At 36.1% G+C, this 15,279-nt stretch overlaps 2 protein-coding genes across 2 annotated transcripts; one reads left to right on the top strand and one right to left on the bottom strand.

Annotated features, from left to right (window-relative positions):
* Nucleotides 1–2,081: 2,081 nt before the first annotated feature.
* LOC127086150 (psbP domain-containing protein 5, chloroplastic) lies at nt 2,082–4,512 on the top strand. Its single transcript, XM_051026865.1, has 10 exons — nt 2,082–2,464; nt 2,559–2,688; nt 2,918–2,967; nt 3,173–3,240; nt 3,323–3,421; nt 3,581–3,640; nt 3,822–3,881; nt 3,992–4,046; nt 4,139–4,188; nt 4,280–4,512. Exons 1-10 carry the CDS (start codon nt 2,230–2,232, stop codon nt 4,376–4,378), a joined length of 906 nt encoding a protein of 301 aa, XP_050882822.1. The 5' UTR covers nt 2,082–2,229; the 3' UTR covers nt 4,379–4,512.
* LOC127086149 (protein TIC236, chloroplastic) lies at nt 4,433–14,120 on the bottom strand. The gene is made up of 22 exons (XM_051026864.1): nt 12,617–14,120; nt 11,953–12,151; nt 11,786–11,845; nt 11,601–11,705; nt 11,289–11,429; nt 11,103–11,165; nt 10,664–10,894; nt 10,375–10,458; nt 10,119–10,276; nt 9,511–9,946; nt 9,135–9,365; nt 8,781–8,903; nt 8,189–8,464; nt 8,020–8,085; nt 7,710–7,841; nt 6,793–7,614; nt 6,430–6,710; nt 6,079–6,335; nt 5,711–5,952; nt 5,364–5,531; nt 5,005–5,277; nt 4,433–4,762 (listed from the first exon to the last, which is right to left on the bottom strand). The coding sequence occupies exons 1-22, from the start codon at nt 14,047–14,049 to the stop codon at nt 4,622–4,624; spliced, it is 5,922 nt and encodes a 1,973-aa protein (XP_050882821.1). The 5' UTR covers nt 14,050–14,120; the 3' UTR covers nt 4,433–4,621.
* Nucleotides 14,121–15,279: the final 1,159 nt, after the last annotated feature.

Genomic DNA, 15,279 nt, shown 5'->3' with positions numbered 1-15,279 from the left:
TTACAAAATAACAATTTTTTTTAACAAAGCTACTCATTCAAACAAGGTTCAACATGCTAAGAGACAAACTTGAGGTGACTCTTGCACCATCAATTTGAGGGGGAGTTAGAGAAAGGATCAAGTCACAATCCCTTGATTCATGCACGTCCATTACTCTGAATGATTCTATCATTACTATTATAATAACACTTTAATAGAATTATTATATTCCGCATTAATGTAGTTAATAACTGTATAGTTGTATGATCAAACTGATCCATTCTTATGTATATTTAAAGGTAGTATGCAAATGAATACAATATATCATTCTTGATAATTTCTAAGTGAGATAAGTGTGACAAACTAGTTATTGACTGTGAGAGAGGAATAAATTATAAGACTAACAAAAATTCAGTTGTCACTTATAGCAGAAGGGCCAAGTGTCTTTTTTTATATTTGGAATCAGTGCCAAGTAATGGTGGTTGGATGTTAAAGGTTATACTGGCATTCAAAATTATGATCTAGCAAAGACTTTAGACAATCATGATATATTCAACCACTTAAAACCAGATGAAATATAGTTTGTAAATGATATGAAGAAGTATCACAATGCGTAGAAGTTAATAATGGGTGCATTAAAAGATCGAAATCCTAAAAATATGATAAGTGTCACACGAATAAACAAAGTAAGAGGTACATATGGGTATACTATGAAAGGTCCACACATATAAATGCAACACTTTATGAGTTTAATTCACGATGAGATTATTTGGGTTGAACAAGAAACAATGAGGACTTATATGTTGTGGGTGATATATTTTGGACACATTCTAATTCAGTGAAGCTTCTAAATATGTTTTGTTTAGTTTTGATATTTGACTTCATGTACAAAATCTCTTTAGCAAAGTTTGAAGAAGAATTTTTTATAGAGTACTCATCATCGAGTAATGCACATAGAGTTTTCAACAATAGAACTTCGATTGTTGAAGAGTCAGTTCATGTGGCTTTTGATGAAACTAAACCCCAAAAGACGGGAAATGTAGTCTTTCTTGTTTTGATGTTTCATGTATAATAACAAAAGAATTAGTCAAATACGACACTCAAAAAGAGGATCCTCTGAAGGATAAGGACATTAAGAATGACTAAGAGGGTAACAAACAGAAGGAAGAAATATGCTGTCTTTATATAAGGGACAAGGTAGTATCAGGAGAAATCACGACAAATTTCGTAAAATTCGAAGACCAATTAGCTGATATGTTTACAAAGTCTCTTAGGGATTCTCGAGTGGATTAAATTTGTAACAAGCTCGGCTCATATGACATATATGATCCAATTTAAGGGGGAGTGTTAAGAATGTATATAAATAAAATAGTCTCACATCGACTATAACATGTAATTAACTGTAAACTCTCTCTATACGATAGAGTCTCTGTAGTACCTTTTAAATTGGTTTATTCAAACGTCTCTCACTCTCTTATACTTCAATAAATCCCAATCATGAAAATGCTTGACCCAAATCAAAATTTGATAGCAAATTTTGGATTTTGATTTGAATCATAGATCTGGATGACTCGAATCACATGACTTGGATCATAAAAAACTTGATTCGAATAATGAGAGTAATTTTTTTGGCTCTTGAATCTTGATTCAAGTCATTCACTCTCTTGATTCGACTCGTACCATTGACACTTGATTCGAATCAAATATATATTTTCTCTCATTTTTGCATCTTATCTCCGACACATAAACCACTTTTTCAAATCCCTCTTATAACCGTTTATTGATTTAGAACTTATAAAACATATTTTCTCTCAAACTTTTAAAAGCATTTTGACTTTTATTTTTTCAACTTTGTGTTTTCCATTATTGTTTGGATTATCTTCTTTTCTTAGGGTTACGATTTGTGTGAGGAGATTCGTTTTATGATTAATGCTTTGTAAATTGTGATTGAAATCGACAATACAATGAAAAAAAAAGAAGGTTCTTCTATAAAAAAAAATGCTTAGGTTCTTAAAATTTATTTTTAATATTAAAAATAGTGCCAATATTACATATTTCCCTTTTTGTACTCTATTTATTTTCAAATAGTAAATCTTTTTATTAAAAGAATCTTACATAAATAGAAACCAAGAAAAAAATATTGCATGCGACTTTGTTGGGGTTAAATACTGAATTTAACTTAAAAAGTTGTAGGATAATGTTATAGAAGAGGGTGATCGAATTCGAAGTGGCACAGTGCTGAGAGCAGCAATGGTTTTACACTCTCTCTGTCTTTCTTCCTGTCCCTCCAACAACAACCTTATTCTCCCCAACAACAACCTTATCTTCAGGAACAACAACAATAACACTATCACTACAAGGGCAGTAATCCTTAACCAAAAAAGAGACTTTTCAACTTCTTCTCTAAAACCCACTTCACAAACCAGAAGAGATTTGACACTGTTAGGCCTCACTTCACTATCTCTAACATGCTTTCCATTCTCTGGTATCTCTCTCTTTCTCTATCTCTCTTGCACTTTCTGCTAGATTTGAGACACATTTGTTTTATTATCATAATTCTTTCCTATTATCTCTTGCAGCTACTCATGCTGAAGAACAAGAACAAGAACAAGAACAAGACACTAAAATGGCTTCTTTTATAGATGAAATCAATGCCTATTCTTATCTTTACCCTCTTGAGCTTCCTTCTAAAAAACTTGTCTTCAAATGGTATGTTTGCCATTTCTTTTTTCACTTTTAATCAACAATATCTTCAATGAACTTCTCGATTGGATGAACATTACTCCATCCTATCACTATTATAAGCAAATGTTTCGTTTTCAGATTCATTGAATAACTAATGTATTTGATTTCAATTAAAGACCAGAGAGATACGATACACTAGTTATTCAATAAACCTAAGCGTTAATGGAACTATAATAAAGTAATTCATTTACAGGGTAGAATCCCGAAAGCCAGAACGATATTCGTCAGCTGCACCACTTTCTCGTAAGTTTCATTTTCATGGCAAAAGTTTATCTTATCAAAGAGTTTCGGTGTTTTGTTGCAAACTTCTTAGCACTTTTGTTGTGCATCAAATTATCTGAAAGATAGGAAGTTGTCTCTGTACTGATTTTCTGCATAATGATATTCGGATGATTGCTATGTAGTTTCCCTTTTTCTCGATAAAAAATTCTCTGTAAATTCCATACAGCGAATGCACGGCTACGTATTGTGTCTGAACGTCTTGATATCTTTGACAATGTCATCATTTCCGTCACGGTATTTCCTTACCTCAAACTTGTTGCATCAAATTTTATGTATCAGTTCAATGCTGTATCAGTTTTTTTTGCATTAAATTCAGATAGGCCCTCCAAATGCAAGCCTTATAAACCTGAAGGATAAGAGCAAATGGACTGCAAAAGATGTTGCTGATTCAGTTTTAGCTGACAAATTTTCATTGGTAGCTTGTTGCTCCTTTCTCATAGATTTTTCTACTCGTGCTATTCTTAACTTTTGAAATTTCGTATTAGAAATGCTTTATGTTGCTGAAAGGCGCTTTGTCTGTGATCTGTAGTGAAAAAACTTTCAACTTGTTTTTGATATTTACAATATTTTGCAGCGAGTTACCTCAACTGAACGATCTGCTGAGAGTTCAGTCCTCGACGCACATACTGATGAAGTAAGCTTTATACATCATCGTTATTTCATACTTATTGGTTTCCACCACATCGACAATGAGCATGCTGCATTATATATATGACTGTTTATTAAATGAATTTGATATGAGATTGAAAATTTTGACGCATTTACATATTTTAGATCAAATGTATGCATTGTTGAGTTTATCTGTCTCCTCACAGATTAATGGTGAACCTTATTGGTACTATGAATACCTTATCCGTAAATCGCCTACTACACTTGTAAGTATTTCCTCTTGGTGCATTTTTTCTTCTTGTTCTTTTATGGATAATTTTAGTGTTCGTGATTGTGATTATTTTACTCTGGACTTGTAAATGATGGTTTTGTACAGTCTGAAGAATCCGCAACTTACCGGCATTATCTCTCTTCAACAGCAGAAAGAGATGGTATAGATTATAGCCTCTCAACTTTTTGCTACTTTAGTATTGCAAACATGCATCTATAGATTATAACTGTTACTAATTGTGCTTGATTTCAGGTTATCTGTACTCGATCAGCGCTTCAACCCTCAGCTCGCAGTGGAAAGAAGTACATAGTCTCTTTCTCTTTCACGGTGTTTGAGTGTGTGCTCATTTACATATTACATTCGTCTAAATGATTCTAATGTTTTTTTATGCAGATGGGGCCTTTGTTTCAACAGGCAGTGAGTTCGTTCCGCCTTGTCAGTCCAACAGAAAACTATGTTCCTCCTTTCAAAGATCCCTGGAGATTTTGGTGAAAACTCAAATTTTGTTATTGTATTCATGTAGTAACCTGTGCGCGGTGAAAAAAATTCATGTAAACATATTACGTTCTTTGAAGACCGAAATTTTGAACGACATCTCTTTATTCATCATCGAGCTATTTCAGTAATTTCCAGATCCCTACTCAAATGATTTATAAATTCATTATCTATCCTATTAACAAGCTCAATCTAAGCAAAAGAATCATATACAGCTATCTACTTGTTATATATCTAAACCTAGGTTGTAGCATAGTATTCAAAAAATATGCATAATAATGGAGAAGATTGTAGGCGCAAATGCAGGCGACTTGTGAGTTGATAGCTCAAAGACCACTGTGTTGCCATTTCTGAATCCTTCATTTGCCTAGTCACTCTGGCCTGAAACAGAAACAATTGCTTTCTCAATGAGTAACACTAATTAATCAGTCAGCCAATTGGCCATGTTTAATAGGACATAAAAAGCCATGTCCAGATTGAGGGCATGTCTGGTGTCCGACACTGACACGACACCGACATATGTAGTTACATTCAATCATATCATTTTCTCATGTTAATAATGTCGATGTATCAGTGTTGTGTGTCTGTGTCTTTGAAAGATAAACTAGTTTTATTGTCATTACCTGAAGACGTTTTCCAAGCTGTACTTCAACATCTGTTCCAAATGTTAAATTACCAGCAAGAAACTCGAAAGTATCTACCGTAGCACCAGAAGATATTAAACTAGGAATCTGAGGCGAGTACATTATCCGCCACCTAGCATTGCCAAACTCACCTTTCCCTTCTATCCGCGGCATTAACTTTTCAAGAGTAGCGGTTGCAAGCTTTTCAAGTGCAAGTTGACCATTGCCTTTCAAAATGGATTCTGCCAACTGACTCTCAAATTTTCTGACTGCCTGCATAGGTAGAATATATTGAACACAGGACAAAGTTCCAAGCTTCGAATTTATCAAACAAGATAACAGATAGTAGAATATTTTACCTCAATAGGTGATAATGTATCCTGTTCCACACTGCCTTGCCAATTGCTAGCCCGGCCTTGAATTCTATATTGGAACTGAGATCCAACCAAGGCTAAATCTAGCATTGGATCTAGTCCATATTCGGGCTCAAACTTCGCAATATTCAGATGTTCCCGTTTTAACCTCACCTGATTTTTTGAAATGGATTTTATCAACGAAATAAGAAAGTGACGGGCCAAATCAAACATTGAACTAGCCTAGGAGTATTTTTAAGCAAAGGCATCACTATAAAAAAAACTGTGATCCCAACCAAGTAAAAAGAATACGAAGAAAACATGGAGACATGAAACAAGCTCATCGCACAAACCTGCGTCGCTAGTAGCTCGACTTCACCATTCTCGAATACCAGTATGCCCCTGGGTGTTATACATTTGGGATGTGCGAGACCATTCAACTCAAGCTCTCCACTAACAGTAAATATAAGAATCAAAGGATAAACTATCTTCAATTCTGGTCCAAGCACAAGCTTCAAATCACTAAGGCGGGTTTCTATACTTGGTTTTATCAGCATTTTCTCCATGTCCTTATCAGCATCACTTGACCCACTCACTGCAATGTTGTTTTAATTTTCAGAAGAGATAGATATCATTATATATCCGTAAAGCAATAATTCTGAAAGATATAAGTAAAAGGTAAAAGATCAAATGCGAAACTGATTAAAATGTAAAGTATTACCAGAGCTCGAGGATTGAGAAGATTTGGTCGTCAAAGAAGCAGATCTTGAACCAAAATACTGTGAAATATATCTTGAAGCAAATTCTTGACTATCACCACCAGCTGAAACTGCAGACTGGTTTGAAGCAAGGGCTTGACTATCGCCACTACCCCCATCCTGTGGCAAATATACTTCTCCACGACTAAGTTTAACATTCCCAGAAACGACTGGTTGCAATATCGAACCAGTTATTTGCAACTGGGAGTCAACCTGGCCACTGACAGAAGTAGAAAAAGTTATCTTGCCAAATGTCAATAATATTTTAGCTTTAATAGTCATATCTACATACACCAATGAATAAGAAAAGCAACCTTAAAATATTTTTCGCATGCACTTCTAGAACATCGCACTTCAACTCAATTTTGTCATCAAGGGTTTCTTCACTAGGCCTGAGAGGAAGGTTCCCTTTTACTAGCAGTTTCCCTTTTCCGCTTAGCCTACTCTCCAGCGAGGTGATGGATAACCGGTTTGATTTCATTTGAACAGTACCACCAAAGTTGGTTAGTGGCTTTCGAAACACCGGTGAAGATATAGACGCCCTGTGGAACATTGCATAGCCATTAAGCAGTGGTTGATCAACTGTACCTCTCACCTATTAAATCAATCAATACAATAGGATTTAGAGAAGCGACTAAAAATGAATAACTATATGACAATTATATGACCACGCCAACCTCGAGCATGACATCGGCATTTCCATGAAGCCAATCGGCATAAGGAGTTAAAGCTGTTATCAGCATCATTCCTCCATCTTTTATATCAGCATCAACCCTGATTTCTCCAACATCTAAATTTTGCAAATATAAACCTTCAAGGCTTTTCGCTAACCGAGTATTCCAAACTTCTTCATTTCTGTCTCTAAAAGTGTTCTTGTTGCTGGCATCGGCAGCGGTCCCTCTATTTTTCTTCCTCGCCCAATCAGAAAACAACGTAGCCCCGCTCTGATCTAATTCTTCATCTTGCGGTAACATGTTATTTTGAACAAAAGTAACAGGAATACTTCCTTGAATTAGTACATGACCATTTTGGATTATAGGCTCAAATTTTGCATTGAAAAGAAAACGGCTGGTTGATGTTAAAGAAGCAACAACTTCTGCTCGTTCAAGATCGATTCCACCAACGGAACCATCGAGGAGCCTTATTTGCACATCACATTCTGGTTTTGTTAAACTTCCTCTAAGATCTCCTTCCATATGCAAGATACCCTTAATCGGTGCTAACAATGGCTCCAAAGAATGAAGAGAATTTGTTGCTGTAGATTCAACAAGCTGAGCAACATTTGGGACCAGACTAACAGGAAAGTTTAAGACCGCAAAATGAAGGTTGGTTTTAGGCCCTAACAGATTTCCATCAGCATGAATGGTGGCATTATCATTCTGGATTAAAAAATTCTTCATATGCATGCCATTATCATTACTGTAAGCACCAACTCCCAAGATACACTGAGCTTTGTAGTCTCCCAACTCCCAATCTTCCCCGTGAATGTCGAATTTTGCCTGAAATGACATCAACAAAGAATTCCGGTATTCATAAAGTTGACAATTTATGCCAAGTCCATGTAATAGTAATACAAACAATAATGAGTTTTTACCAGGGTGTCTCCATCCCCTCCGCCACTTGCACCGACAGAGCCATGCCAACGACCTCTGAGATCAAATAAATCAGGCAGATTTAAATCTTCATGAACAACATCATGTGATAGATCATGATGTCCCCTTATTAACTGCAATTTGAATGCAATTATAGACAAAGAAACCTCAATGTTTGCAGTGAATTTCATTGATATAACGAATAAAAAATGAACATTGCATGCACACTTCAGGTTATGAGGACAAACTAGATGCATCAAGTATTGTGGCTATTGAAATGAAAATAAAATTGTAGTGATCCCTTGATGATACCTCAAGCAGTTGTTGAGAGCTTGTTGAATATAATCCCACCGACTGCAAACTTCGAATAAAAAAATCCTACAAACATGTAATGTGGCAACAGTAAGTTATTTCTATCATATTTCTCTATTTGGTACCAATTTCTATCAGAAAACATCCAAGACATAAAACATAATACCACCTTTGATCTAGAGAGAACAGAAGGGTCCATGCTTCGAGAAAGAAGCCTTGCAAGAGGAAGCATCTCAGCAATCTCCGCTCTACATACTTCAAGTTTCATTCTCCACCTGCCCATCGAGGATATAACACTACCAAGATTCCCAGACACACGACTTTTTAAAAAGCCGTCCCCTTTTCCATCAACAGGGTTGTGATTGCGGTTTCCAGGCAACACATATTCACCTTGAAGTTCATAATGACTGTTGCTTTGTTCGAAGATAACTTTTTCAATTGTGATCTGAACAAAAGAACATTAACAAACAATCAGTATCCTCAAACACAGTTCCAAAACAGCTTTACCAATACAATATACAAAAGCACGGGGTCATTACCACGGCTAAACATTGATTTCATATAATGGAAGTCAATGAACAGCTGTGATTAAAATTACACGCTTAAGGTATTATAATGGAAGCGTGGTTGGTTCAAAACTCTCAGGTCCTAGGATTTGAACCTGACTTTGATACCAACTTGAATAATATAGAATGAATGACTTGTATTATACAACGAGGTTGACAAATTTATATACTAGAGGGACAGTCCTAGTTACTCACAACATCTCCACTCCACCTAGCCGCCACATCTAGGGATTTACCAAGAACGCCAATGAATTTTGGCTGAAGTACAGATAGGATTCCATGTCCTCTTCTTTTTTGAAGATTAGCCTTGATTTCTGCCTGAAAAAATACCAACCAAAAAGAAGCATGTATTATTTTCATTACATGATCATTAAATAATGCCTCGACCAAGTCATAATTCAGACAGAACTGAACAGAAAAATAGAGAGTTGAAGAGATAAAATAAAAAGCAACAAAGTCGAAATTTGCACATTGGGATGGTGAAAACCTTGTCTAATTTCCCTAAGGTCAACCTCATTATGATCCAAATGTGCATAGGAGGAGGCTTACCCTTTGAATAATCCCCCTGAGAGAAGCAAGCTCCAGCTCATCTAGTGGAAAATTTTGTATGTCCAAGCTAGCTGAAAGACTTTGTTGGATATTGACACTGGCCCCCAATTTCCCTTTTTGAAGTGAAATAAACAACAGTTGTCCACTTTTCAGATCATCTTCATCACCGGACTGTAGTGGCCTGATAAACTCCACTTCAAAACTTTCATCGGGTCTACCGGAGGCATCCAACTGCATACACTAAAATTATTTATTAGAATTCTTGTCCATGATTATATCACATTGACCAATGAGCTACTGCCGAGGAGTCTGTTAAACAGTTGCATAGCATCGCAAAACAAAACATTTTTTAGGAAGAGCGAGTTTTATTCTCTACCTTGATACATTCAGGAGAAACTCTTAACAACCCTGATAGTTGAGGTGCGAGCAACAATTGATTCAATTTGAGACCAGAGATTGAAACCTCACCAACAAGACAATCTGAACTTCCTTTCTCTAAAAGCTTTCCTTGAAACTTAACTCTTCCAGATGCTTTCAGAAGCAAAGGTCTTGGAAAATCCAATGTATAAGTAGTAACCAATCTGAAGAATTCAAACTCGTGCATGTTCAAATCAAACTCAATCTTGCCAACAGTAAATGGAATGACTTTTGGAGCACAAAACTCTTCACTAGATGTTTGAACTTTCATATACAAATCAAATGCAGCTGAAGCAGAATTAACAGAAATGAAATCATGTGAAATTATGATATCTCCTCTAGCATCACTAAAAGACCCTTCTGCAGATGGCGCAGTCCATTTTATATCAAGCTTTCTGCATTGAAAAACAAAATGAGAAAACAATTTCCATAAAACAAATCGTATAGGAGACAGGAAAGAAATATCGTATAATCCAAAATAAGGAAGGAGAGCAATGTAAAAGCAGATAATTTAAGTATACAATAAGCAAAAACTATTTATCAGAACAGAAAAGGGGACTGACTTACGGTCTTGAAAGAGGTCCCAAAATTTTTGTCTCTCCATGTATAACACCTAGTTTGAGTGGCATCAAACTATGATAATCGGGAACATAACGAAGAAATATATTTTCAACGGCCAAATTTCCAGAAAAGTTAACATCTATGGCTGTCTCATCCTCTTCACCCTGAGAACAAAAGTATATATTAGCAAAATCAATGAGACCTCTAATTTCCAGTTTTGCAAGTGAGGGAGTCGGTAACATATAGTTTACAGGCCATATACCTCTGGACATATCCAAGCAGTCCCGGCTCCTTGAATTTCACCACCATCCACAAGGCTTGCCCTGATTCCATATAAATCAGCAACCTGTTGAATGCAATGAGACCAAGAGACTTAGAGGATTTAAGAAATTGCTAGAATGAATTGCATTCCGCATATTTAGGATTTTATGTTTACTTCAATGGATTGGATAAACCGTGATAATAAATAAGAAAACATTTCCTAGAACACTAAGGTTTCAAACTAGTTACCGATCGACTAAAATGTAAATTCATTATGACTTTCAACTTACACAGTTATCAGTGTTGAAACTAAAATTGGCAGATACATATGAAAATGGTACGCGGTCAAATGCTGCGACTGCACCAGCTTCTTTACTTTTAGCAAGTGCTTCAGATGCTACAGTTGCCGGAGTGTCATCATGTAAAGAAGGCGATGTCGTAGAAACCGTTGCAGTGCCCACAAATATAGGATTACCTAGCGGGCCTTGGCAATTAAACAGCGCAGTTACTGATCCTGCTAGCTACAATCAATAAACCTTAGTTATTAAAAATAGAAATGAAAAACAGTGATTGATATTAGATAGGTAATTATCACTCTTTTTCGGTAACAGTTCTGTAAAAAGTATCAAGAAATGATGATACTTCAAAAATATAAAAGAAATCAAGAAGAAAAATGATATAGCTTTATGGTAATATGGCAATGACCGGTTTACAAAACAATAACAATACCGGGAACGAGAAAGATTCCATGTTGAAAGTTTTCATCAAAGCATTCACTTCAACACCAGGTACCTGGAAATTTGATCAAGAAAATATCATAAGGAATAAGTGGACCGAGTGTTAGCCACATTCTCTCATTGAACAGATGCATAATTATACAGATGTGAATACAAACATACATAAGATTAAAAGTACCTCACACTTAATATGCAATTCTCCTTCGTCGGGGTGAATGCCAAAATCTCCTGATGCTTCTAGAGGAATGCTGCCAAACCAGCCACACGCATTGTGTAAAAATATTCTTTGAACACGAAAACACAAACTTGCTGATACGTTCTGGAAAAACCAAACTATTTGATCACCTTGAAGGCTATAAGTATTTTTTGGCGAACGATAAAAATACCGTGCGTATGCAATGGCTCAGTTTCATTCCAAGAGAGTTGCAAATGAAACATATCAAAAAGGGATTGCACAAAGCATTTTAATTCGGGTGAAAGGAAGACATACAGAGAAACACGATGAAGCATCTAATAGTTGGAAGTTCAATCCTGTCACGTCTAGCTGTCCGTGAATATTTGGAAAAGTCTCACCCTTAGACATGCACAAGTGAAGCTGTAACAAAAGGAAACAATATATCAAACAGATGAAGCAATATCAATTCTCAAGAAAAAACTAGCAAGTTAAAGACAAACCTCGCCACTGGCCCGCCCTTTAGACCATGTAATTGGAATTTCTAGGATCCTTTCAAATAGCTGCATAGAACTCAAGCCAGACATAAATTATATAAGCATCCATAAAGGATAAATGTCTAAATAGGAGGTGACAAAACTTTGGAACTTTAAATTATTGTATACCTTACCGGAACATAAAGATTGTCGATTTTCAAATTAGTATGCCAATTCTGCTCAAGAATGTCGATAAAAACATCTGCAGACAACCAACCACCATCTTTGCATATAACATCTGACCTCCAGGGCTTACAATTTCCATTAAGTTGTACGTTTATATGGTTGTAGTGGTTACGAAACTTCACATGGCCATTGACATTCTCCATCTCCCTAAAAGTAAAACATACAGAACATCTAAATTCATGCAGCTTATCATTTTTTTTAATAAAACATCAGGTTTCAATATAGAAGTTCTTAGAATTTGGGTTGGGACTAACTCAACTCTATAAAATCGGTTTGTAAAGTGAGAGAGGCCTTCCACTTATAAACTCATTTTTAGGCCATATATCATCAAATGAGGGACTCTTAACACTCTCTCTCTCTCATGTCTAGGATTGGACATCTGAAGATTGACTCGAGTGGCTCAATGGATACTATGATTGCATCTCAAAAATTTGAGTTGGACTTAACTCAAACCTATAAAATCAGTTTGTAAAGTGAGAGAGGGTATGAAGCACAGACTCTGACGCGAACACGTGACATTGCTAATTTCGAAAATATAGGCATCGGTTCAATGAATCCATTTTAAGATACAAGAAACATAACTGGATAAAACATGCCAATAGTAGTTCTCACCTAACTTCATTGTCTCCATATGCGAGTAACATCACAGTTGCGCCTCTGAAATGAACAGAATCCAACATTACGGGAAGAGTCTCAGTAAGGCCTTCAGGCTGCAGAACATCTACCCCATTTTCTGCAACAATATCTTTATCATCATCACCACTGGCAAGCGATTCTGTAATTTTATCAATATCATTTTCTATCAAATGTTTATCATCAAGATTCATAGAATGAAAGCATCCAGAAGATGATGAAGGCTCCTCAGACTTTCCCTGTGATTGACCGCGAAAGTATGCACGTGCTGCCGACGCACTGCATTCGAAAATTCTTTTTTTGATGGCAACACCAGATGCAGATATGTCACTCCTTTTAGACTTCCTCTTAAATTTGTGCTTCCCATACCTTTTTATAACTCTGGACCAAAACCTAAGCCCTGACGAACCAGGAAACTTCACTCTAAATGGCTTTTCCAACGCCGCGTGTTTCATATCATAATCAACACCCTTATCTACACAGTGATGATCATGTTTCCCCTCACTCATGCAGAAAAAGGAGTTCGAACCAGTTTCTCCTCTTGAATGAACTTGAGTCTCCTTTAAGTCATCCCCTTGGGAGGACTCAGAAACAAAGTAACCAATCTTTGCAGCTTCCCTAGCATCATCATCCCGCGCTCTCTCCGACCGAGCCGCTGCTTCCTCTTGTGCAAGCCTCCTCGTTCTAGTCCGATGATCAATCCCTTCTTCAGCAGACAAGTTCCTCTTTACACCGCCTTCGCTCTCCGGTATCCCTAACCAACTATAGTCCTTCTTTTGCACAATCAATACACTTGAATGTGACAAAACTGCATCAACCACAACTTTCCCCCTCATCAAACTAGCAAAAGGATGAAGACGAAGCTTAACAATAGGAACCTCGCCACAAGAAAACTCCTCCCTATGAGGCCCAAATGAACATGACTCCAATGTCAAACTCAACGGCGAGATCCTTCTAACCTTTCCAATGCGAAACTCACGCTGAATTCGCTCACTGATAACTAAACAAACAGAAGGCAATAGTTTGGCTTCAACATAACCCTTAACTTTATTACTTCCAAACCAAACCAACAGAAACAAACCAGAGATAACAACACTATAAACACATACCCTTATCAAAAAAATCCTTTCTTTCCACAATGGGGTAAAGGAAAGAGAAGAAAAACGTGATTTCTTGGTACATTTCAACCTAGACCCACTATTGAAAACATGGTGTAACCTCAACAAGTTTACATTTTGGCAAGAAAAACTAAAATCTTGCCTTATTGGGTGTCTGTGTTTGGCATATACAGTGCACCACTTTTTGGTTTTCTGCAACAAGCTTCTTGTTTTCAACAACTCCAAATGGTTGCTGCTAGTGTTGTAAGCTTTGAGAGAAGAATGATGTTTGATCCCGAAGAAAGAGGTGTTCATTATAGGATGATAAATTGAGTGTGTTGTGATTGAGACAGAGAGAAGTGTCAAATTGAGAATGTGGTTTGATGAATATTTTGTGGAGAAATTTGAACTTGAATTGTGGGAAAGAAGAAAAGAACAAGACAAGATGAATATTTTGTTGCTTGTTTTGATCAAAATGGAATAATCAAATATATACTTATAAAATCTACCATAAAATACAAGATGTTCTGATTAATATCTTTATGACATTCCCTTTGATTGGTCAAATTCATCTTCTACAAATAACTTTTTAGAACTATAACTTTTCAGTTCTGCCAATGAATGCATGATTTCTTTTCAACATTACCGGTTCATTTTCTTTCCAAAAACACAACTCAATGCAACGTTTCCTTTGGTTTTCCAAGTTACTTTCATTTTATATGTTCCCATAATGTAGAGTCAGGCTTACGATTCCCAGTTATTGCACAATAACAAACTTTTAGATTCAACTCAAAAGTTAGTCTTCAAACCTTCAAACCACAAGTTTCTCTTGAAATTCACCGGAGAAAACATGGTTAGTGATAGAAACGAACATCGGATCCCGGACAAAGTTATTAACTTCATTCCGTTCTGTGATATTATCACTGAAAAATGGAAAAAAGATGCATGGATAGGTAACAACTTTTGTTTTCCCAATCAAATTAAAGGACTGTTGAGTTGCTTAAGGCAACCTCATGGTTACCTAAAATTTTGTATATATCATTAGAATGGTGGACGAAATTAGCTACATACAGATCCAAACTGGTGACAAAAAACAGAAGGTCAACATTGTCAGAATTTATATTTTGTGTCCTTTTCATTTATATGATACTCTCCATATATAATACATCAGGCATAAACAATATTGAAGATACAAATATTCTAATTCCTATAATTTCTATACAATTAGAGACAACGTAACATATAGTCAATAACTAACATAAATTGAAATAATAACAAAGTCATGACAATAAGTATTCCTTACTGACACTCCCCTCAAATTAATGCGGCATGTCAAGAAGCATCAATTTTGCGGATGAGAAATGATGTTGAGGTCGAGGTACAACCTTAGTGAAGATATTTACAAGTTGAAGTTGTGATGTGACATGAGGAAGAGAAATAACATGATTGTCCAATGCTTCCCGAATCGAATGACAATCCACCTCAATATGCTTTGTGCGTTCATGAAAAAACAGATTAGTAGAAATTTGAATAGCACTGGTATTG

This window comes from Lathyrus oleraceus, chromosome 5, assembly GCF_024323335.1.
Source record: "Lathyrus oleraceus cultivar Zhongwan6 chromosome 5, CAAS_Psat_ZW6_1.0, whole genome shotgun sequence".
Classification (NCBI taxonomy): domain Eukaryota; kingdom Viridiplantae; phylum Streptophyta; class Magnoliopsida; order Fabales; family Fabaceae; genus Lathyrus; species Lathyrus oleraceus.
This window is presented reverse-complemented; position numbering and strand designations above follow the sequence as displayed.

Bases quoted from the DNA above. Each gene is read 5' to 3' on its own strand.
- LOC127086150 (XM_051026865.1), top strand. From the start codon at position 2,230: ATGGTTTTACACTCTCTCTGTCTTTCTTCCTGTCCCTCCAACAACAAC. The intron at 2,465-2,558 runs GTATCTCTCTCT...TATCTCTTGCAG, and splicing joins AACATGCTTTCCATTCTCTG to CTACTCATGCTGAAGAACAA. The intron at 2,968-3,172 runs GTAAGTTTCATT...AATTCCATACAG, and splicing joins GTCAGCTGCACCACTTTCTC to CGAATGCACGGCTACGTATT.
- LOC127086149 (XM_051026864.1), bottom strand. From the start codon at position 14,049: ATGAACACCTCTTTCTTCGGGATCAAACATCATTCTTCTCTCAAAGCT. The intron at 5,953-6,078 runs GTAATACTTTAC...ACAACATTGCAG, and splicing joins TTCTCAATCCTCGAGCTCTG to TGAGTGGGTCAAGTGATGCT. The intron at 4,763-5,004 runs GTAATGACAATA...TTTCTGTTTCAG, and splicing joins AGCTTGGAAAACGTCTTCAG to GCCAGAGTGACTAGGCAAAT.